This window comes from Artemia franciscana, chromosome 11 (assembly GCF_032884065.1).
Source record: "Artemia franciscana chromosome 11, ASM3288406v1, whole genome shotgun sequence".
Classification (NCBI taxonomy): domain Eukaryota; kingdom Metazoa; phylum Arthropoda; class Branchiopoda; order Anostraca; family Artemiidae; genus Artemia; species Artemia franciscana.
This window is the reverse complement of record NC_088873.1, coordinates 20,208,892-20,230,967: the sequence shown is the minus strand read 5'-3', so window position 1 is coordinate 20,230,967 and position 22,076 is coordinate 20,208,892. Positions and strand designations below refer to the sequence as shown.

The 22,076-nt window shown below is 36.2% G+C and overlaps 2 protein-coding genes across 5 annotated transcripts in view; one reads left to right on the top strand and one right to left on the bottom strand.

The window, feature by feature from the left end:
* Window positions 1–18,621, top strand: part of LOC136032942 (F-box only protein 31-like) — a 60,900-nt gene extending 42,279 nt beyond the window's left edge. For both annotated transcript variants that reach the window (XM_065713410.1, XM_065713411.1), the window contains exons 7-8: window positions 8,612–8,835; window positions 13,229–18,621. In XM_065713410.1, the coding sequence (XP_065569482.1) occupies window positions 8,612–8,835; window positions 13,229–13,388 (384 nt within the window). In that variant the 3' untranslated portion in view covers window positions 13,389–18,621. The remainder of the gene's footprint in view (window positions 1–8,611; window positions 8,836–13,228) is intronic.
* The window catches only part of LOC136032940 (epidermal growth factor receptor substrate 15-like 1), a 78,666-nt gene continuing 71,871 nt past the window's right edge, over window positions 15,282–22,076 (bottom strand). For 2 of the 3 annotated variants that reach the window (XM_065713409.1, XM_065713408.1), the window contains one exon: window positions 15,282–20,199. In XM_065713409.1, coding sequence (XP_065569481.1) covers window positions 19,555–20,199 — 645 coding nt within the window. In that variant the 3' untranslated portion in view covers window positions 15,282–19,554. The remainder of the gene's footprint in view (window positions 20,200–22,076) is intronic. The other variant, XR_010618814.1, reaches the window with a different exon arrangement.

The following is a 22,076-nucleotide window of genomic DNA, read 5'->3' as shown; positions in this document are numbered from 1 at the left end:
TCTTTTTTTCTGGGAAACAAATTTGATATTTGTCAATTAGCTTTTTATGAAACGTGGCCGTTTTCTCATCAAGGTTTTGTAAACTATAAATGTCAGACCAATCTTCAGTATTCAGCCACATACCAAAAGAAAGAAGACCAGAATTTTGAAGAGGGCGGTAAGTGCTTTAAGCTATTGAGAAATAATGCTTAAAACTTGAGGAGAGGGACAAAAGAATGAAAAGATGATAACTCCCACCTAATGGGGGCGAAGTTGAGGAAGGGTTGCAAAAATTGTACATATTAGTTAAAATAACATCAAGAGAGGTATTTCCCCGAGTCGTCGGTGTTTTAACAATTTGCTTTACTTTAAGTAAAGCGCAAAAAGAATCCATTTTAAGGTCGTTGGCATCGCCAACTAAAAAAAGGCCAGCATTGGGGTACTTAGAAATAACAGGATCAGCACTTGCCTGTAATTGCTGGATAAAATTACGTTTTGACTCGATATTTTGATTTGGGGAGTAATAGAAAACAGCTATTGCAATAATATTAAATGGACGAGGGAGTACTTTTGGTCTAACACTTAGCCAGAGGATTTCATCATACTTGGATAAGCTAGGGACTCGAATAACCTTTGGGTAAAGGTGACTCTTTGTAAAAAAACAAAACTCCGCCACCTTTTTTCCCGAATGGGTGGTCTGAAAGACGGAGTTTAATAAACTCTGAATAATTTGTCAGGCGTAGGGACCCTGGGTCATGGGATTGGACTTCAGTAGCAGCTATAATATCTATCAAATTTGATTCTGAAAGCACCTCAAGTTCAGTAAGCTTTTCAAAATTAAGATTTTCAGCATTAGCAACTAAAAGTTTAGGAAAAACAAACCGATTGGGGAATCGCATCAGGGAGACTTGATGGGATTGAGAATTTCCTGGGTAGGGTTTTAATTTAATTTTATTATGCTTTGGAGAAGAAGGTTAAGAGAAGGATTTGCCTTGGGGATTTGCAGGTGGTGGACGGGTAAGGATATGGACGAAGCATGAGGAGAACAATTAAGGATTTATTACAAGACAATTACTAAATGCGAAAAGTCTCAGACCTGAGTCACTTTGACAGGGTAGGCATAAGGGATAAAACGAATGGACTGTGGGTGGGATTTCGTAAGGTGCTGGGAAAGGGTCGATGTTTTCCTTGTGGACGTCGTGGATTGTAGTCGAGACGCTGGAGGTGGATATTTTGGGAATCTAGTGTTTGAGGGAGGGTCAGAGGGGAGGGGGGAAAGTGGAGAGCTGTAGGAGGAACTGTATATATATATATGCTGAGACCGTCTAATCCGCGAGGAAGGGTCCAATAGCGTGATGTCAGACGAGGGGGCAGATTGTCCCCTCGCCTCAAGTTTTTTGGCACCAACTCGATTTTGGAATTATTGCTTAAAATATTAACATTATTAAAAGGCTTTATACGATTAATATGATGATTAAGAACAACATTTCCCCTTCGTATTGCTTGTTTATAGCTGCTTCTTTTGAACATACAGTAATGTGGATGTGCGAAAATACATTTTTTGTCAATACATGATAAAAGACAACACAGGTCAACGTGATCAAAACTACACTTAATATAACTACATGTTTTCGAGAACAAGTTTGTATAGCTTACAACTCTTACCCTCAGACTCTGGGGGATTCTGTCCACCCCAGAGATCTTATTATTTGATCTTAGGACGATTTTTGAACAAATGGCGATTAAAATTTTTATAGGGTACATTTGGGGAAAATACAACTTAGGCGGGGGCGGCTGCCCCCAGTCACTTTGACTCTTAAAAAAGGAACTAAAACACCTGATTTCCAATCCAATGAGTCCCCTCCAGAGTTTGTACGACTACTGTTTCCATTATATGCCCTCGAAGCATAACTTACGATCCTTGCGTTGAGGGGTGTGTGGTCATTCTCAAAGGCATAATTTTAAGATGTTTCAACTACGCTGAACAAATGGACATCTCAAAATTTTGATTACATGCGTTTTGGGAACTGATGGCTGTGTGTATGTGAGGGGTGGGGAGGATTTATTGCCCTCCAATAGCTTTTGACTATTAAAAAAAGGTCCCTTCGATTTCCAATCGAATGAGCATTTTTTGAAGTTTCTACGACGACAAATGACCATTTCAAAATTTCTATCAGATGCATTTCGGGAAAATACTAGGTGTGTGTGTGTGGGTGGGGGGTATCCGCCCTCTGATCACCTTGAATCTCAAAAAGAGCATTAAAAGTTCCAACTACCAATCCAATGAGTCCCCTCCAAAGATTACACGACCACTTTTTTTATAAAAAATCATATATTTGCCTAGGATATAACTTACAAACCTTGCCCTGAGAGCTGTGGGGTTGTCATGCTCAAAGACATAGTGTTCGGGCCTTTTAACTAAGCTAAACAATATGACTCTCTCAAAATTTTGATTGTGTATCTTCAGGGAAATAGTGGGCGTGGGAGAGGGATTATTTGCCCTCCAATCACTTTCGACAATTAAAAGGGGCACTAGTTCCTTCAGTTTCTAATCGAATAAGCCTTTTTTGAAGTTTCTACAACAACAAATCGCCACTTCAAAATCACTATCAGATACATTTCGGGAAAACACGACGTGTTGGGGGATTATCCACCCTCCGATCACTCTGAATCTTTAAAGAGGCACTAGAACTTCTGGTTACCAATCCAATGATTACCCTCCGAAGTTTATACGATCAGCCTTTCTGTATAGACCTTACATGCCCCAGGGCATAACTTACAATCCTTGCCCTAAGGGCTATGGGGGAGAGGTTGTTATCCTCAAATACATAGTTTCCGGACCTTTCAACTACGTTTAAACAAAATGGCTATCTCAAAATTTTGATTGGATGTGTTTGGGGGAATTGTGGGTGTGGGAGGAGGGTTAGTTGCCTTCCAATCAGCTTCGAGTACGTAAAAGGGCACTAGCCGTTTCAGTTATCAATTGAATGAACCCTTTTCTTAGTTTCTACGACAAGTCGTTTGATACGAAGTGCCCTGGTCTAGGACCAAAAGAAAAAAATTACATAAATAATACACTGTGCCCACATCGCTCTTTACTTAAGCAGCGCTATTGCGCTGCCTATGATTAACACAGTACGACTTATAACATCAACTCGTAACAAGGCAGAAGCAGCGGTAGAATTCAATGCATCATCCCCTTTATCCCAAGAAAAAGACAGTAACAATAACCATAAAGCCTTACGGGGGAGTCTATGTTGAAGTGTTTTTGTTGTTTATTGGTTGAATAAATTGATTGATTGATTGATACCAAAAATTCACACTTAACCAAAAGGAAAAGACGGAGAGAAGGAGGGAAGAAAAAATAAAAAATAAAACGAGTAATTGGGGAAAAGAAATAGTAGAAGATAGGGATGGTTATTGCCAAATAGCTTACGAAATGTTAGAATAGCCCGCAGCTTTAAGCTGAAAGAACCATCTTTTTAATATTGTTTTTATCGGTGAGCAGCGATGATAATTCACTTCTTAATTCAGATTGCTTATTTTTATTCGCAATCAGAGGAAGTTTATACCTTGGAGTTATTCTCGACAAAATAAACTTGTTCCTAGCTCTTGATAAATGATAGAGTTAATTCTAGAAGAAAAGTTTCAGTCCATTCAAAAATTGATCTTTGTGTTGGATTTTAAAAACCGAATTCCTGCATTAACGTGGAAAATTTCGTTTTAGATATATGATATCAAGAAATAAAAAGATGTTTTAATTTCAGATAAGTTTCAATCTCTAGGTTGACTAATATGAATTTTAAATTACAGCGTGAATCTATATATGTACCTTAATACCTAAAAGCTCTAATGAGAAAGAAGCCCCAGTACTAATATTTTGAAATAACACCCGATTCACTCACTTTAAGCTTCTGTCAAAACCATAAAGTCTGACTTCTCTAGGTTAGGGATTAATCAATTAGCGCGAAACCAGAGACATTCAGAGCAACAGTTTCCAAGAACAGTCGTAAGCCCTCTTCGTTTTCTGCCCTTAAAATAATCGCTTTAATATCTGCAAACAATATTGGCAATTCAGAACTTTAAGACGACGAATTTGGAAAATCATTTAATGTTAATTAGGAAAAACTTTCGGTACAGACTCCTTTGAATTACCAAATTTTCAAGGGGGAAAATGCGAGAAGATTCATCACCAGTTTGGACTTTAAACTTCTTTGAAATAGATCTGATATTGTTATATCCAGAGTGGTCCCACGAAGCTCAATATTTTCCAATTTATCAAGAACAACAGCGCTGCCTAAATAAAGAGCGATGTGGACACAACTTATTTATTTGCATTATTTTTTTCTTTTTTAGACCAGGCCACTTCGTATAAAAGGAGTTGCCATAGAGAGTTTGAAAGAGGCTCATTCGATTAGAAATTGAAAGGGGTAGTGCTCCTTTTAATAGTCGAAAGTGATCAGAGGGCAACCAGCCCACTCCGCGCCTATCATTTCCCCAAACGCATCCAGTCAAAATTTTGGGCTAAACATTTTGTTCAGCGAAAGGCCCGTAAATTATGTCCTTAGGTATGCGAACCCCTACCTCCACAGCCCTCAGGGCAACGGTTGTAAGTTATACCCTGGGGACATATAAGTTTTTTTTTATTTAAAGGGGGTCGTATAAAATTCTGAGGGGCTCATTGGATTGATAATCAGAAGTTCCATTGCTCTTTTTAAGAGTCGAAGTGATCGGAGGGCAGCTACCCCAGGGGATAGGAGGAATACTATCTCAGAATATCGACCGGATGCGTTTGGGGAAAAGAGAATCCCAGGGAGATAAGGGGCTATTTGCCCTCCATCACTTTTCACTCTTAAAAGGAAACTAGAACTATACATTTCCAATCAAATTGACCTCCTTTGCTAAAGTTGACACGAACACTCCTTCCATAAAAACTTTATATGCCCCTGGGGTATAACTTAAAACCCTTACCCCCTGACTCTGAGGGGTTGTGTTTGTCAAAGAAGCCTTGTTGTATGATCTTTGGATTATTTTTTTAACAAATGCTATCTCAAAATTTCTGTCAAATAAGTTTGGTAAAAATACGACTTAGGTGGGGTAGCTGCCCTCCGACAACTTTGACTTTTAAAAAGGGAACTAGAACTTCTGATTATCAAATCAGCCCACTCTGAAGTCTATACGACCCCCCTTTCTATAAAAAACCTTATATGTCCCCACGGGATAACTTTTGTCCTGAGGGCTGGGGGGGATTCACATCCTTAAAGTTATAATTCCTGGACCTTTCAACTACGCTGAACAAAATAGCTATCTCAAAAACTTTGATTGGATGTGATTGGATCAGCAATATCTCTAGAACGACTTGGGGTATTAAGTTGAAACTTCCAGGGCTACTACCATTACTACTTCTGTTCTTACAAATAAATCAATGCATGCTCTTACAAACCCGGGCAATTAGAAACTGCCCGCCCCTGAAGATTGACATGATTTAAAATTCTCATTTACCAATCACTCTCCTTGACTAGGGGAAATCCCCAAACAATGAAACACTGAAGTCTGCAGGCCCCTGCAGTCGATGGTCTAAAATTTCTTGATTAAAATCTCCTTGGCTGTAGGTACCCTCCCATTAAGTTCCAGCGAATGTTGAAACTTTAGCACGAAACATAGATGGGGCTCAGAAGTGGCAGAAGCCTGTGAAAATCCATTTGCTTTGTCCTTATGGTCTAAAAGTACTTGCCCCATAACTTTCAAACAGATGGAAGAAGGAAAACATGCCTTTGAAAGTCATCATTATTCTGTGCTTTTAGCCAAGCCTTTGTTGAAAATTTGACGGTGAGAGGTCTTGGGGGTCCAAGGGCCCATTTTATGGTTCCGACTATACGCATAAAACCCTTGCAGTGAAGTGCGAGGTTTCTTCGAGGTATAATGGGCCCATTTTGTGCCTGAAATGATCTGGACTGAAAAAAATGGCACGCTTTCGATTCAAACAAGATACATCATGCGTACCTTTCCACTTTAAAGTCAGATTTGGTATTTGTGAAAGGTGCTGAAAGGGCAACTGTTCCAATTTGGCTCTCCGGTAGCATAGATAGAAAATTTTTGTGTGGTTCCCTTTCAAAAAGATGCTACATGTCGTACCCTAACTAGTTGGCATTATAAGGGGTAAGGAGGGGGGGAGGTATTGAAGAGTCTAAGGACTTATTTTTGAACTCCGTCAATACGGATAGAAAATCCGTGTGTGAATTGATTCAAACAAAACACAGCATATCCACCTTTCTGCTAAAATACTGTTGGGAATGGAGAGGGATGTTGTTCATGGATCGGCCATGGGTACACTTTATACAACAAATCATAAAGATTGAAATCCGTTGCACTTTTTCCGTTAAAAATGTGTCTAACATACCTCTCTTTCGGATGAAGTATTCAAGGTGGGAGAGACAGGGAGCGTTGGAGTGGTCATGGATCCATTTTGGTTCTCAGGTAGTACCGTTTGAAATTCTTGTATGCTTCTGGCTGCAAAAGGTGCAACATGCCCACATTTGCACTAAAAAGATGGAAGTGGAACAGGGAAGCGTTTTGGAGTGGCATGGTCACGCTCTAGTCCTAGAATCATACATGTTGAAAATCCTTTCAGATTTGCTTTGGACAAAGGTAAGCAAGCCTGTCTTTGCGCTGAAAATTGGTTGGGAGAGAAGCGGGACGGCATTCAAAGGCCTCTTGCCTATTGTTTTTTTCCGAATATTCTCATTGAAAATACTTGTGCAATTCTAGTTCAAGCAGGATACAACATACCAGTAATTCTGCTAGGGAGGTGGCGATGGGAGGGAAGAGGCATGTTGTTTGGGCCGAGAGCCCACGTGCCTTGAAAAGAAATGAGAATTCTCGCTTGGTCCCTCGTCAAACGAAGTGTAAGATGCTTGCCTTTCTGCAAAGAAAAGAAAATAGTTGGAAGAGGGCAGGAGGGGGGGTTGTGTGCATTGGAGGCGTCTTGATCCAGCTTTGTGCTTCCCAATAATGTCAGTTAAGCATCCTTGCATGATTTCGGTTCAAAAGGGTTGCTATAGAGGCCAATGGACTATTTTGATCCTCCAGTAATACAGATGAAAATCATTCCAAGATTCAGCTTCAAACTTTGGCTCAAGTATAAGCGAGAATGCACACAGCTTTTCAAAATGTAGTACTATATTTCATCAGTCCAGCCAGGGATCCACGCACTCCTTAAAAATTGTAGAGGTTAGATCCATCACTTCCTCAAAATAAACTAGAATCCACTACAAAGGACAAAACAGATCCGTGTGAAACCACTGTTGCTCCTGTTTATTGTTATCCATGGATATCTTTAGTTGAAACTGGGATCCTGCAATATAGAGGATGTTAAGTGTTCGATATCTCGGTATTACTGTGGATCACTCTTATTTAAATTTAGTATTACTCTCGTTTAAAGGTTATACTGAGAAAGTTTCAAATATATTAGCTGGAAACGTTGGTTCAATTTGAAAACTTAAACATGGTTTCCCGAAGGAAATAATCCGTATATTATATCTTAGTGTTGTTCACTCCTGTGTTTTGTATTGTAGTTGAATATGACTGGGAATTTTTTTCCAACCCTTCGTTCGGTCCGAGTTTTGCAAAATATTGTTATTAGAATACTTGCCAATGTCCTTCTGAATCGTGTCGTAAGATCTACGTTGGTTTGAAAGTACTTCCAGTGGCTGCTTTCAGTGTTTTTGTACTTGTGTTTTCATGTACAATTGCGTCAGGGGCTTCTTTTTTAAGTGTGTTCATACAAGTTAATGAAGTTCATTCCCATGGCACAAGGTCAATGAACAAAATGTATGTTAATAATTTGGTTACGTCTAAGTCAGGGTTCTCTCTTGTTTTTAGAGGGACCAAGCTATGGAGTTCGTTAAATGAGAATGTTGAAAGTAGTGATTTAAGCGAATTTAAAAGGCTGTTGAAGAATGAATTGTTTACTGTATGTGATTATGATGGTTAATTTAATAGGTTACTGATTATGATGGTTAATTTAATAGGTTACATATTTGATAGAATAAAATGGCATTAAATCATTAAAATTGGATTTTATTTGATTGATGTGTGTTAAGGAAGTGTGTTGGGGGTAATATGAGAAGGGCGCCAATAATTGACCAAATCGACAATTTTGTTTATAAAAAAGGGATAAAAGAAGAGAAAAAACATATGTGGGCGCCAGAAAAAATCTTGGGAGACGTTTCCCCCTGGATCCGTCCCTCTATAATATAAATCGGAGAAAAGACACAATACTATCAGGCAATAGTTTGGAACAAATAGTGTCGATGCGAGTTTTTAAAGCGGATTTCTTGTCATTTCAATTGTCTGCTTATGTACTACAACGTTAATGATAAAATTTAAATTTTACTATTTACCCTTATTGGCTTCTTATAGACAGGTGATGACCATGGTTTGGATCCGGGATCGCCTTCACAATTGAATATCTGATTGATCCTGTGCTGTCTTTAATTGAGGATTTAAAGAGGGTGAATTGGTACAATATAGGTATTAGGGCATGTATTGATTAGCCATTCTAAGTTTACTCGCTGAATATCTTAGCCCTTTCCTGATGAAGTTAAAAATTTCTTTTCCCTTCTTTTTCAAGGGTGATCGTAACATACCTACTGAGAAAGTGACCATAAGAGCTCACCTTCCTTATGCGATGACTCTAACGAGAGAACAGCAAGAAACATTTGATACTTTAGAGGCAATACCTTCGGTTATTTCTGACGAACCATGGGAAGAAATGCCATCTAGACAACCTTTCGTCATTCCACAAGATTGTGCTGAGCGGTCTGAAGAATTACTTGGCAATAGCTGTATTGCTCGGTAAGCTTGTTTTCTTTTCGAAAATGTGAATTCAAAAATTTGCCGAGAAAGTCTCATTATCAACAGTTCGTGGTAACGAACTGTAGTAAGGAGCGACCCGGCTCAATAGCAATCAAAACTCTTAAAAAATGGAATTTTGATACCAATAGCTACATCAAAAGAATCGCATTTTAATGCTGGTTTTAAATATATAAGTTTCATCAAGCTTAGTCTTACCCATCTAAAGTTACGAGCCTGAGAAAATTTGCCTTATTTTAGAAAATAGGGGGAAACAACCCCTAAAAGTCATAGAATCTTAACGAAAATCCCACCATCAGATTCAGCGTATAGGAGAACCCTATGGTAGAAGTTTCAAGCTCCTATCTACAAAAACGTGGAATTTTGTATTTTTTGCCAGAAGGCAGATCACGGATGCGTGTTTATTTATTTTTTTTTTTTCAAGGGGTGATCGTATCGACCCAGTGGTCCTAGAATCTTGCGAGAGGGCTCATTCTAACGGAAATGAAAAGTTCTAGTGCCCTTTTTTAGTAACCAAAAAAATTGAAGGGCACCTAGGCCCCCTCTCACGCTAAATATTTTCCCAAAGTCACCGGATCAAAATTCTGAGATAGCCATTTAGCGTAGTCAAAAACCTTATATAACTATGTCTTTGGGGACGACTTACTCCCCCACAGTCCCCGTGGGAGGGCTGAAAAGTTACAAACTTCGACCAGTGCTTACATATAGTAATGGTTGTTTGGAAGTGTAGACGTTTTCTGGGGGATTTTTAGGTTTGGGGGGGGGGGGGGGTTGAGAAGAGGGGTATATGTTGGGGGAACTTTCCTTGGAGGAATTTATTCGTGGGTGAAGAAAAGTTTCATGAAGGGAGCGTAGGATTTTCTTGCATTATTAAAAAAAAAACAATGAAAGAATAAATTTGAAAAAGTTTTTTCAACTGAAAGTAACGAGAAGCATCAAAACTCAAAACGAACAGAAATTATTACGCATATGATGGGCTCGCCTCCTCCTAATACCTCGCTCTTTACGCTAAAGCCTTTTTAGTAATTGCAACTATTTATTCTATGGCTTTTGTGATTCAGGGGTCATCCTTAAGAAATTGGGACAAAATTTAAGCTTTAGTGTAAAGAGCGAGGTGCTGACGAGGGGGTGAACCCCTTCATATACGTAATAAAAACATGAGACTACAGAAGTTCGTTACGTAAGCTAATTTGTAAGTTACGTATATATTTTACTAATAAAAAGATTCGTAAAAAAATAAAAGTTCTAGTTGCCTCTTTAAGTAACCAAAAAATCGGAGGGCAACTAGGCCTCCTCCCCCGCTCCTTTTTTTCTCACAATTATTTGATCAAAACTATGAGAAAGCCAATTAGCCAAAAAAATAAATATGCAAATTACGTTTTAATTATTCCTCTGCGGAAAGCCAAAATCAAAACATGCATTGATTCAAAAACGTTCAGAAATTAAATAAGAAAAAAACAAGTTTTTTTAACGGAAAGTAAGGAGCGACATTAAAACTTAAAGGAAACAGGAATTACTTCGTATATGAAAGGAGCTGCTTCCTCATCAACTCCTCGCTCTTTACGCTAAAGTTTTTTTTTACCGTTTTAAAAAGTAGAGTTAAGAGAAAGAGTCAAGAGTGGGGCGTTGATGAGGAAGCAGCCCCTTTCATACACGAAGTAATTTCTGTTCGTTTTAAGTTTTAATGTCGCTCCTTACTTTCCGTTAAAAAACTTTTTTTTTATTTAATCTACCAAGAATTGCTTGAAATTTCTTTGCCAAATTTGGAGGGTTCATTATTAGGTTTGGTCATTCTCATTTTTTGACATTTTTGAATTTCAGAGAATCTCGATCTTCGTATATATTAGAATTCTGTATTCCAGCGGATGCACCAACAAAGTTCTAATCTGTTCTATATTTCACCGCGTCGTAGAATATATCAGATGTTTAGTCGCTGTAGAGTTAAAAAAAATATATAATTTCTCTCCACAGCAAAGGGAACTGAATTCACTTAGTTCTGATTATTGCTTTTAGTTTTCGCGAAATCTATTTTTGCTTGTCCTAGTAAACTGTTTCTGGAGCCATTCTAGCCAAGTGGTTAGTGCGCTAGACTTGAGGTCATGGGTCCAATTGCTGGTGTCGCAGGTTATTTGGTTTGGATGTAATAATCTTGTGACTTGGATGGTCTTGTGATGTTATGCATAAAAGCAAGGGAATCACTTTGAGTCACTTGACTCCAAGAACTTAAATCTCGGATATTACATCTGCTCAGGCTTGAACCACTTCAACGCTAAATCTCTATTTAACTATATGTATATTAATTTAAATAATATCTCTATGGGAAATTCGCGACTGGGCCTATTCATTACCGCCCTACGGATAAATTCCTATCTGTCTATCTTTTCTCCACCATCGTTAGAACATTGTCGCATAATCAATCCATTGCAAATTTATTAATAGATTTTACGGAGACCTTTTAAAGTTTATTTTTCATCAATTTTATCTTGTTTTTTTATGATCTCACTCTGGAGTATTTTTCGGTGAAACAGTAATGGTTGAAAAATCCGTCGAATAAGCAGTTGACTGTTAAGATAGCAACCTCAATTAGAAGATATCTAGTCTTGGTAATCGGTAGGTCGGTAAAAATAAGGCTTGACGTATGTGACATATATGTTTTTGGTACCATTCACAACAGAATAAAAAATGCTAATTAAGATTTATGTTCCATTAGAAACGTGAAATTTTGCGACAAGCATAGAACTGTAACTTTCATTAAAAAGACAAGCTCCTCTATAAATGGATTAATTAGTTTTAGACCTATCAATCCATTGAGATAGAATTGCGATATTTTTGAATTTAAAAAAGAGGGAATAGTTGTGGGAAAAGTCAAAGTCATGGCCAATTGTAGAAAAAAGCCAAGACAGATTGTTGAATTAAGTGGGCAGCCCAGTCAAGGGTTAATTTTATCCCTTTGATTGCCGTTGTTACTGTCTGTGTGAATAGTTGTGGGAAAAGTCAAAGTCATGGCCAATTGTAGAAAAAAGCCAAGACAGATTGTTGAATTAAGTGGGCAGCCCAGTCAAGGGTTAATTTTATCCCTTTGATTGCCGTTGTTACTGTCTGCCATTTATGCTACACCTTTCCGTGCATGTGTGTCCCTTCACAAATGCCAAACTAGAGTCGTACCTGTTGGAGGTTCTCGCTGGGGAACACACGCAGGTTGACTACGGGTTAAATTACTTGAAAATTTTCCTCTCATGGCTATCACTCGACAACGCTGAACTAGAGTCAACCCTCTCATGCTAATTCACGGTGGGTAGGGTTCAACCTGTTGGAGGTAAAAATAAGGCTTGACGTATGTGATATATATGTTTTTGGTACCATTCACAACAGAATAAAAAATGCTAATTAAGATTTATGTTCCATTAGAAACGTGCAATTTTGCGACAAGCATAGAACTGTAACTTTCATTAAAAAGACAAGCTCCTCTATAAATGGATTAATTAGTTTTAGACCTATCAATCCATTGAGATAGAATTGCGATATTACTTGGAGTTTTACTGTGAGAGGGATCTAAACCTAAGCCTAAGGAAAATTTCACTTTTTCCAACGGTTTCTTTCAATTTTCCATGTATCTTTCAATCTAAAAAATGTAAACCACCAACTTGAAAAATGTATTTCGACAGACGGACAAAACCAAGTCTCAGCTATCAAATGACAGTAAAATATTATTCTTGTGTTGAGAAACTAAGACCACAGGGATGTTGGAAATGACCTTCCAAAAAATTGTACAGGAAACATTAACCTATGCCAGAAGTCAATATTAATTCCATTCAGTATATGTATTACGAGGGAGATGTTTAGATGGCTTTAGACTTGTCATCAGGATGCAACAAGAACTTCTCCTAGTGGACACATTTTTTTCTCCACTGCAAATTTTTGAAGTTGATTTTGCCTATTATTTATATATATGTTTTTTTTTAAATAATTCATTTTCTTCTTTTTTACGGATATTTTTTATGGCTTAGTTTTCAATAGATTTGGTCAAATTACCGTAAGTTGTAATGGAATTTATTATGTCTGTGTTTTTATGTTCTTTGACCCATGATTTTCCAACGTTTTTTTTTTAATTCCTCTCACCATTTTTAGATGTTTTTAGGGGGCCCTTCGAAGAATCACAGCCCCCTCCCACCCTACAGCCTCATGCGAGTATTTGTAACGAGTATGCAGGCTCACATTTTATATATCTCCTACGAATCGAAGTAAACTACTTAATAAAAAAAAGGCTAAACATGGGAATTCCAGCAAAGACCATACTATATAAACTTTCAGACCACCTTCTGAGAACAATATTCGAACCACCTATGTTTTTTATAATAAACACTATATATTTTAGTTTTCATGGATTTGGTCAAATTGCCGAAAGTGGTTATCAAAATCCTTCATTTACTCCTGGTCATTGGATCATTTTTTCGGAAGACCTGTTTGGATTCATGTGGATGTCATTGAGATGCCTAAGTTTGTACCACAGAATTCCTGATACTGAACTTTCTTAACGTACAAGACAGATTACCAGAAAATCATTTGAGTGGATTATCGACTTTTGCACCTTCGTTTACATTTGTGGATATCTCTTTTTTCATTTTTCGTTAATTTGACAGTTGTTGTATAGACCTGAGAAAAGTTTTACTAAACGCTACGATTTTAATATATTTTTTGGGTAGTTACGCCAACCACTAGTCGAATGGTTAGCGCGCTGGAATTCCAATTCTGTGTCCGTATGCGCTGGAATTTGAGTCCTGGTGTCGCTGGTTATATGGTTTGGAACAGGGATCAGCAGTGTGACTTGGTAAGCTCGGCCAGAGTCGATCCAACTCCAGATGGGTACCTTGAGAAATCTGGGTGGAAAAAAGAGAAGCGTCGGATGATTTACCCCCAACCACGCATTGCACTCCCGACCGGAGGCAGAGAATCAGGGAACGGTACCTACGCTACGCAAACCACTGGTCAGCATGCGAAAATGTTAGTATGTTTTTTGTTGTTTTCTTCATCATGATAATAAAGCTGCAAGGAACTGCTATCAGGGTTAGATAATGTTTCTCTTAATCAATAAACTGCGTATAAAGAGAATATAGTTAACGTTTCACGTAGAGTAACTGAAAAAAAAGAAGAGAAAAACAAAAGCTGTTGGTGGCAGTCGGCAAATTGCGACGTGTTAAAGTCACCACTTTGGACTCCACCGATTTGATTTTAAATCCCAATTATCACTATCATGACTTTGCTTTGAGATCAAAATGATCAGTTGAGTTTCTTTAATTCACCCGAGTTCTATGTCTTTTTAAGTAGTATTTGTTTGATTCTTGCCTAATATTTGCTTTAAGTAATTATAAAAGTGCTATTTTTTTTATTGAAAATCCTTACTAATATATATAATCGACGATATTTAAAAAATGTATTTTTATTTTACGGCTCCGTATATAATTTTGTATCCTGAAATTTCTACACATCTACCTAATGATTTCTATTTATCAGTGATAGTAGTGATAGTGATAGTTTATCAGTCTAGTGTTAATAAGTAACTTATTGAATACGCCATCTTTAAATTGTGTTTATATTTTAGAATCGCATTTTAAAATTTGAAGATATGTTTCGTTGTTACAGCAATATTTTTGTCTGCTTAAGCGAGCCTTGATCAGCAGCTATTAGTCAACATTTACGTTTCTACGTACAGCAACAAGCGGTTGGTAGCAATCACTCAAATGCTCACAATACTCCTATTCAATATTTTTTCCTTTTGTAACAGTTGTTTTACTGTTTCTATTGAGACTCACCACGGAAGTTCCTCCAATCAGAAATTTTAAGGGTTTCCATTAAAATTTTAGAAGAAACACTTCTTGTTGACATCCTATCCCAATAGCACACAAAATGAGATTTCATCTTCTTCCCTTTAAGATAACGACAAATTTTGTCTCACGAAAATAATTTGTAATCTCGCTTATTTATTCGAGCTAGCCTCTACTATCACCTATAAATATTCTTTAACAATACATGAACGTTAAACACCAACTCCATTGTAGAATAAGGAACATAAGCATGCGTTTTTAAAGAACGAGGAAAATGTAGAGATAGACAATATTTGAAGTATCAGGTATCGACACCCGACATGATACTTTCCAGAAGTATCGATGCCTGTTATTTTCGGACAAAATGAACCAAGAAGTTGAAACCGACAAACCAAAATTAAGTCTAAATGTGAATAGAGATTCTTTGAAATGTACTCGTGTTTTTGTGACACTGACAACCTTAGCTAATACCAGGTTTCTATTAAAAAAAAAATTCCATATAAATAAATATTGTATAAGTTCAGTGTAGCTGATGAATATCCAAAGAGTTTTGACATTGTAACAGATCGAACTTGACAACCCTGACGTAAACCATAACAACATCTATTTTTGATCCGTCGAATATTTTAATTCATATTACTTTTTATACACAAGTAACACATTAAAAACAAAACATAAAGCACCACAATAAGACAAGAATTGAGGAATGATAGATTCTTTGCATTCAAACACAAAACATAAATTCTACATAGAAAGCACACGCTCAGACAAATTTGTTTAATCTAAATAAATACTTTTCAAAGAAAATCAACTACTGTCTTAGTTAAAGCATGAGAGACAAAACAAAACACAAAAACGGGCAATCTGAAAGACAATAACTTGTAAACTTGCAACCAACTGAATCTCCAAATCTTTGAAATGAGGAACCGTTTCACTATGAAATAAGAAGGGGCCATATACAAAAAAGAAACAAAAAAAAACAAACAAACTTTCAAATAATCTAAGTTAAGACTACAATTACTGTATCTGTCATCAAGATATAAAAAGAAACTGACATATGATCTTTTTCTTGCATTTATCGACAGTCAAAGGGACAGTGTATATTTAGTATGAGAGTAAAGATGAATCTAAATTCTAAGAAAAAACCATCTGCCCTCTGGCTTCGGTTTTCAGTACAAAACAGGCATAATAATTTGCGAAAAGGGAAATAAAAACAAACTTAAAATACCGTAACCATTGGTATTTTATAAACAATGATGTTTAGAGAAGTTAGAAATAAGTTTTAAAAATATTTCTAAAATGATTTTACTATCAAAAGACGTGACTTATAACTTGTACTTATATAAATCTGTCCATTAAAAAAAAAAAAAGAAAATCTCACCTGCAAATTAGTCAAACAAGCAAATTAAGTCTGAATGGCTAATCTAGCAAAAAAAAAAAAAAGATAAAAAGGCTCGTTAAAATTCTAGGCAGTCCCCCCTCCCACACCAAAAAATAAAAGATGTTCGAAAAGGGATCAATTTACCTTTAGGAAAAATCAACACGAATTACACTCTTTATGAAATTGACCTATCAGAAGGAAACGAAAAGTATGACGGATCAGTTGTTATCACCAGTTTCAGTTCTCAACTTACGAGTTTCATCTCCTAATTTTTTCACTTTACCATAAAAATGTAATTATTCAGCTTCATATCCCGTCTACCGTGGAAAGGATAAAATGTCTTGTTACAGTATGAAGCACTTCGTTTATCTGTTTCCTTCGTTTATCTCCTAAAAGAATGGACCTATTTGGCCGGAACGTGGCATACGTGACCCTTCCTTGAAAGACAGGACCGATAGGGGTATGTGTGTATTAATTCACAAAAAATTTATTTAAATGGTTCAATAGTAAAACTTCGTTTTAGATAACTACTTCGATAATGATCATACAAACCAAGAGAATATGAATACGAACTAGTTGCTTGTAAGCGTTTCGACTGCCAAATTTATTAATACAATGAAAACAACAGACAACAATGAAATCCTCACGTGCATGCCTCAAGCGTAACGATTTCCGTCAAATTTAATTAAGAGCTCCTTAAACCAGTTTTTCGAGCTACGTCGAATGGTACGAACCAAAGAGCCTTGACTATTTCGTTAAAAAATATATTACCAAAAGGGATATTATTTTTTTTTGTTTCTTTATTAGCCTTTAAATTGACGTGCATATGCCAACATAAGATTTATTATGAGTTATTCATGATCAACAGAATTATGCTGAAATCGAGTTTTCCTTTTCCCGGAAAGCTAATGCAGAAAGCGGAAATGCAGGGCACGAGCTGCAGACAGAAATACCGTGAAAAGGCTGCGGTATAGGGTATTTTCAGTAAATTTTAGTTATTTAGTGAAGTTAGCCTAAATTAGTAGGTACTTATCCAGGACTTTGTATAGAACATGCAAGCTAAGAATCAATCGGTTTGGATTCTGAACGCATCTGTTGTGTTTTCATTTAAACGATATTGGAAATAGAATTATCAAAGTTATTATGTTTTCTATATTCCCAATTGTCATGCGATTGAACAAAGGACCATTCGGCTAGGACATTTCGAAAGGTGTTTTGCACTAGTATCTTTCACAAGAGTGGAAAAGAGAAAAAAAAGTTTTGTTTTTACTTTGTTTAGCAGTTATTAGCAACCAGTTGTTTGTGCAATGAAGCTTTCTTCAACATCCAAGAATCGGCCTAAAAAATCGGATATCTTAAGTTCGTTTTCCCAACTGCATCTGCAAATGAGAATATGAAATAACCCAAACAGTATTATTAACTTATAAGAGTAGAAAACTGGCCCCACTGCTAACAAAGAAAAAAAAAAAAAAATCTATCAACGCCATATAGCATTCTCGATTTTTTAATCTCCAGAATGTCATTAAAAAAAAGAAGAAAAAAATCTTATGGGTTCCCTCACTAACCTCTGGCTCCAATACCTAAGTGACCCAGGTTGCAGCGATTTTGGAACTTCACTGCCACGGGGATTTTGTAGCTACACTGGAAGGAAAGAACTGCTATATTTCACTGGTTTCCACCGAAAATGAAGCTTGCGAGTTTTATTTCCAATTGACAAAAACATATATTCTAATAGAAGCTTATTGAGTCCTAGGACGTCCTTAAATTATATCCAAACATAAATAGGTTTCGGAAGGTTTTCCTTAGCCACATATATTAAGCTTTTAAATTGAATTACAACCATTTGTAAGTTTACCACAGTTTTAATACAACGAATTAAACAAATGAGAACTGAAATATTTTGAAAAGTATTCAAATCTAACAGTTCTGTAACAAAAGCAAGAAAGGCAGATACGTGCGAATAACTTTCGTCTTTTTTTATAGTTACATTTCTGGACGCATTCAATCCCTCAAAATAATAATAATGTCGTTGACAGAAACAGAGAATAGGAAAAATCTGTTACATGCGTCAAGCTCTATGAAAAGAAATATTAATTTGGGCATAAACGACATTCAGTATGTCAGAAACTTATTCTTAACTGATTTAATGAGGTTCTTGGTAGCAATCAGTTTTTAAAGTTATTGTCTTTGTTGATCATCAGTTATGTTAGTTTTTGATCACCAACTCTTAAAAAAAAAACAGACAGCATTACCTTTTACAGAAGGTTACAGCTATTCTAATTTAGCCAATCATAGCTCTTTTATCCGCATATAAGCATCAAATGAACTACTTAATGGCCTAATCTATTAGTTCTATAAGACAATCATCATGTTTTGTACTGATTCATGGGATGAGGTCTTTAATCGTTTTACAAATTAGTCTCTGTACTCTACATCGACTATTATAATATACTTATCGTCAACTAAACAAAGAACAAGTAGTATTTACATTTAGAAAAAGCAACAGCTACTTCAATCTAGCCGAGCAGAACGCATAAAACAAAGAAAAAGCAAAAAAAAAAACAACAGGGATTTTATCAGCCAGGAGCAAACTATGGAAGCAAAAATAAGCAAATATTTCGATAAGAACCTCCGCCAAATCGTCCTCAGTACTCAGAAAAAAAAGCAAAGACAAAATCTAACCTTTTGAAGTGAACTCTACAAGAACAGCATATTGAATGAAAATCGAAGTTGCAGGCAGACAAAATCTATTACTAAGAAAAGAATGTTTGTCCAATCCAATTGATGAATTGTTTTTCATTGATTCTGGCTGTTTTTTTTTTTTTATTCAGAGTCTTTTCTCTTCTTGAAGAGCTCACTTCAAAAGGTTAGATTTTGTCTTTATCTTTTGTTTTTTCTGAGCACTGAGGACGACTCGGCGGAGGCCCTTGTCGAAATATTTGCTTATTTCAGCTTTTATAGTTTGCAAAAGGCTGATAGAATTCCCGTTTTTTCTCTTTCTTTTCTTTATTTCATACGTCATGTATAGCCAGTGTGGTCTTAAAATGTATTTAGCAGAGCAGAAGCCCTTTAGCACACGGATAGGCACTAATGAGCTCCTCCATAGCCAAATTGATGAATTCTACAAGACTAACCATAGACAAAAGTGAAGAAATAAGGGAAGTTGTTGGCTCACAAGATTCAATCATTGGGTGGAAAAATATTCAAGTCATTTTCACTGATGTGCATTATTATAAATATATATGAAGCTAGTCAGATTGTCTTTTGAAAAGTCAATTTTTTATTCAACGACTGAGTTTATTGTCTTTTCAAATTTTTAATCCTTCTTGCAGTGAAAATGCATAACCAAATCAAGATATAAAACTAATAAGAAATCAAGTTAATCTTTTTGACTTGTCAACGACTAAAATTGAACTGTCTTCTTCATTTTCATATAATTTTCTTATTCATATTTAAAGATGTTTGGCCACATGGTTAAGAAAACAAGAAAAAAAAAACCTAGATGAGCCTATCATTAACAAGTGGCGTTGGTGCCGCACTAGTATCCATTCGGCTCAATGCCAAAGCAAGTTCTAAATCTGCCTTTTCCTGTTCTTCTAAGCGTTTTCGCCTCTCAGCTTCTAAGCGGATACTCTCCTGCTTTGCCACATCCAGTTCATTAAGAGCACTCATACTTTTCGCTAATTTCTTATCACTTTTATTTTTCTTTTCAGAAGTTGGTGAAAAGGCTTTACCAAACATTTTGCTAAGTCCTTCTTTCTTTTTCTTTCCAGCAATACTAACGTTGTTATTGTTAGAAAATGAGTCACCAAAACCATCAGACCATGGTGATTTAGCTCTGTCAGTATCTGACCATGGGGATTTCGACCTTGATGTCGGAGAGAAAGGGTCACTAGCACCAGATTTTGAAAATGGATCGTCGAAAGCACCAAAATCCAGTTTTTCACCTTGTTCATTTTTTGAAGAAAATGAATCTTTTGACGCAAAAGCTTCTTTGGCACTAAATGGGTCTGCTGAGAAGGGATCATCGTAGCGCATATCTTTGAATGGGTCTTCTTTGAAATCCAAATCCACATATCGGTTTAAACTCTGACTAGATGCAGACCCACTACCATTCCATGGATCACTACTCCCAAATTCGAACTAAAGATAAAATAAACACATAAGAAATCATTCAGCATCCATCGATGAAGATAAAAAAAAAACAAAAAACAAAGGTTGAAAAATAGAGAGAAATAGAAAATCAACTAGCATACGCATATATTCTGACTATATGTACAATAGCCATTCCCCATTAAAAAAGAAATACAGAGTACAAGCTCTGCAATTCAACAGACTTAATCTCTCAAAAATTAGAATACCAATATCCAGAAATGAGTAACTTTTAGACAAGAGAGCGAAATATCAATTTTATGTCCAAATATTACAGCTATTGCCAGAACAGACGACCTCAGTGAGGAAAAAATAAATGAAACGATAAAAATTAACCTGAATTCCGAATCAACGAACCAAACGGCTTTAAAAGATTTTTACGTTTACTTCATCTAAGAGCTGTTCAGTGGCTTTATTCACTTTCTTATTCTTCCATAAATCGTTTTAACATGAGGCAAAACTCATTGCAACATGAGGACCAACAAATTTTGACATTGATTTTCTTGAGAAGATAACCATAAAGTTTAAAGGGTCTAAAAAAAAAATAATAAAAAAAAATGAAGAGACAAAACGCAAAAATTGAGACATTAAATTTATTTATGGAATGTAGATAGGTGGACCAGGGGCGCGCCTAAGGGGAAGGGATAAGTTTAATTCAGTTTATGAGTCAGCATTTGTCGGCACACTAGATAGTTTTGTCGGCACATTCTTTATATCCCCGCCCCCTAAAACAACAACTCAAAACCCAAGCGGCGCCCCTGAGATGGACTTCATCAACTAATTCAGCATGAAAATTAAACTAAGGGAAAATATATAGCTCAATTATCCCTTTTTATTTACTCGTCTTCTTGTATCCCAAACGTTTGAGCGTTAGAATTGGGCTTTTGCTGTCTTAGGAAACAATTCATCATTTCCTGTGATTTGATTTGTTCACTTATGATAAGATAACAGCGCGGTTCTAGTAGTAAATTAGAGGAAAAAATGAAGAAAAAGAAATTGAATAAGCAAGGGCTAATAAATAGAAACAATAGATAGATGCAAGTGTTCACAAATCTTTTGGTCGTTTCTTCCTGATTAATCTATCCATTAGGTTGACAAAGGACAGTTTCTTCGACATATAGATAGTACTCTTACAAGGTTTTCTTGATATAAATCTACGAAGAATTGTGCAGAAAAGAAATAAAGGTCCCATTAACAATCAATCTTAAGTTAGAAAAAAATAATTGCAATCAATGTCGGAAACCAAATTAATTTGCGCAATCAAATTAGGAAACTCACTCATCTTAAACAACTCAAATGGATACCCAATAATTTATACCTCGTATACAACCTTTCGTTATTTGTATAAATTACGGGCCACTTAAAACCAATGAACTAAAACATGCTTTGTCTTTTTTTCATTTAAGTTTTCCTAAACACTTCATTATGAAGGGACGGGTACCCTTCACCACGTAGGCTATCTAGGTTTTTATAATTTGTCAAATATTTTCCCAACGAGCCACTTATTTTGGGCTTTCTTTACTAAATTTAGCCTCCTCCCTTTCTTTGAAATAAACTATCTAGATATGAGCATGATTTAAAAACATAAACAGAAACACCGAAAAAATTGTTCCAAAAATAATATTCATTTTTTGTTCTTGTGAAATACTGAAACATTGCTAGCAATAATCTCTAGTGTACGAAGGAGGCAAGGGGGCACAGTGGCGGTTCTGGTCTCTGTTGTACCCCGGGCAAAATCACGATTAGCCCCCCCCTGTCTCCCACAAAATTTTTAGGCCAAATCATAACAAATTTTCATTTATTCACAAAATTATTTTAACTTATTAATTAATTATTAATTTATTATTTAAATCATTTAATTCTTATTA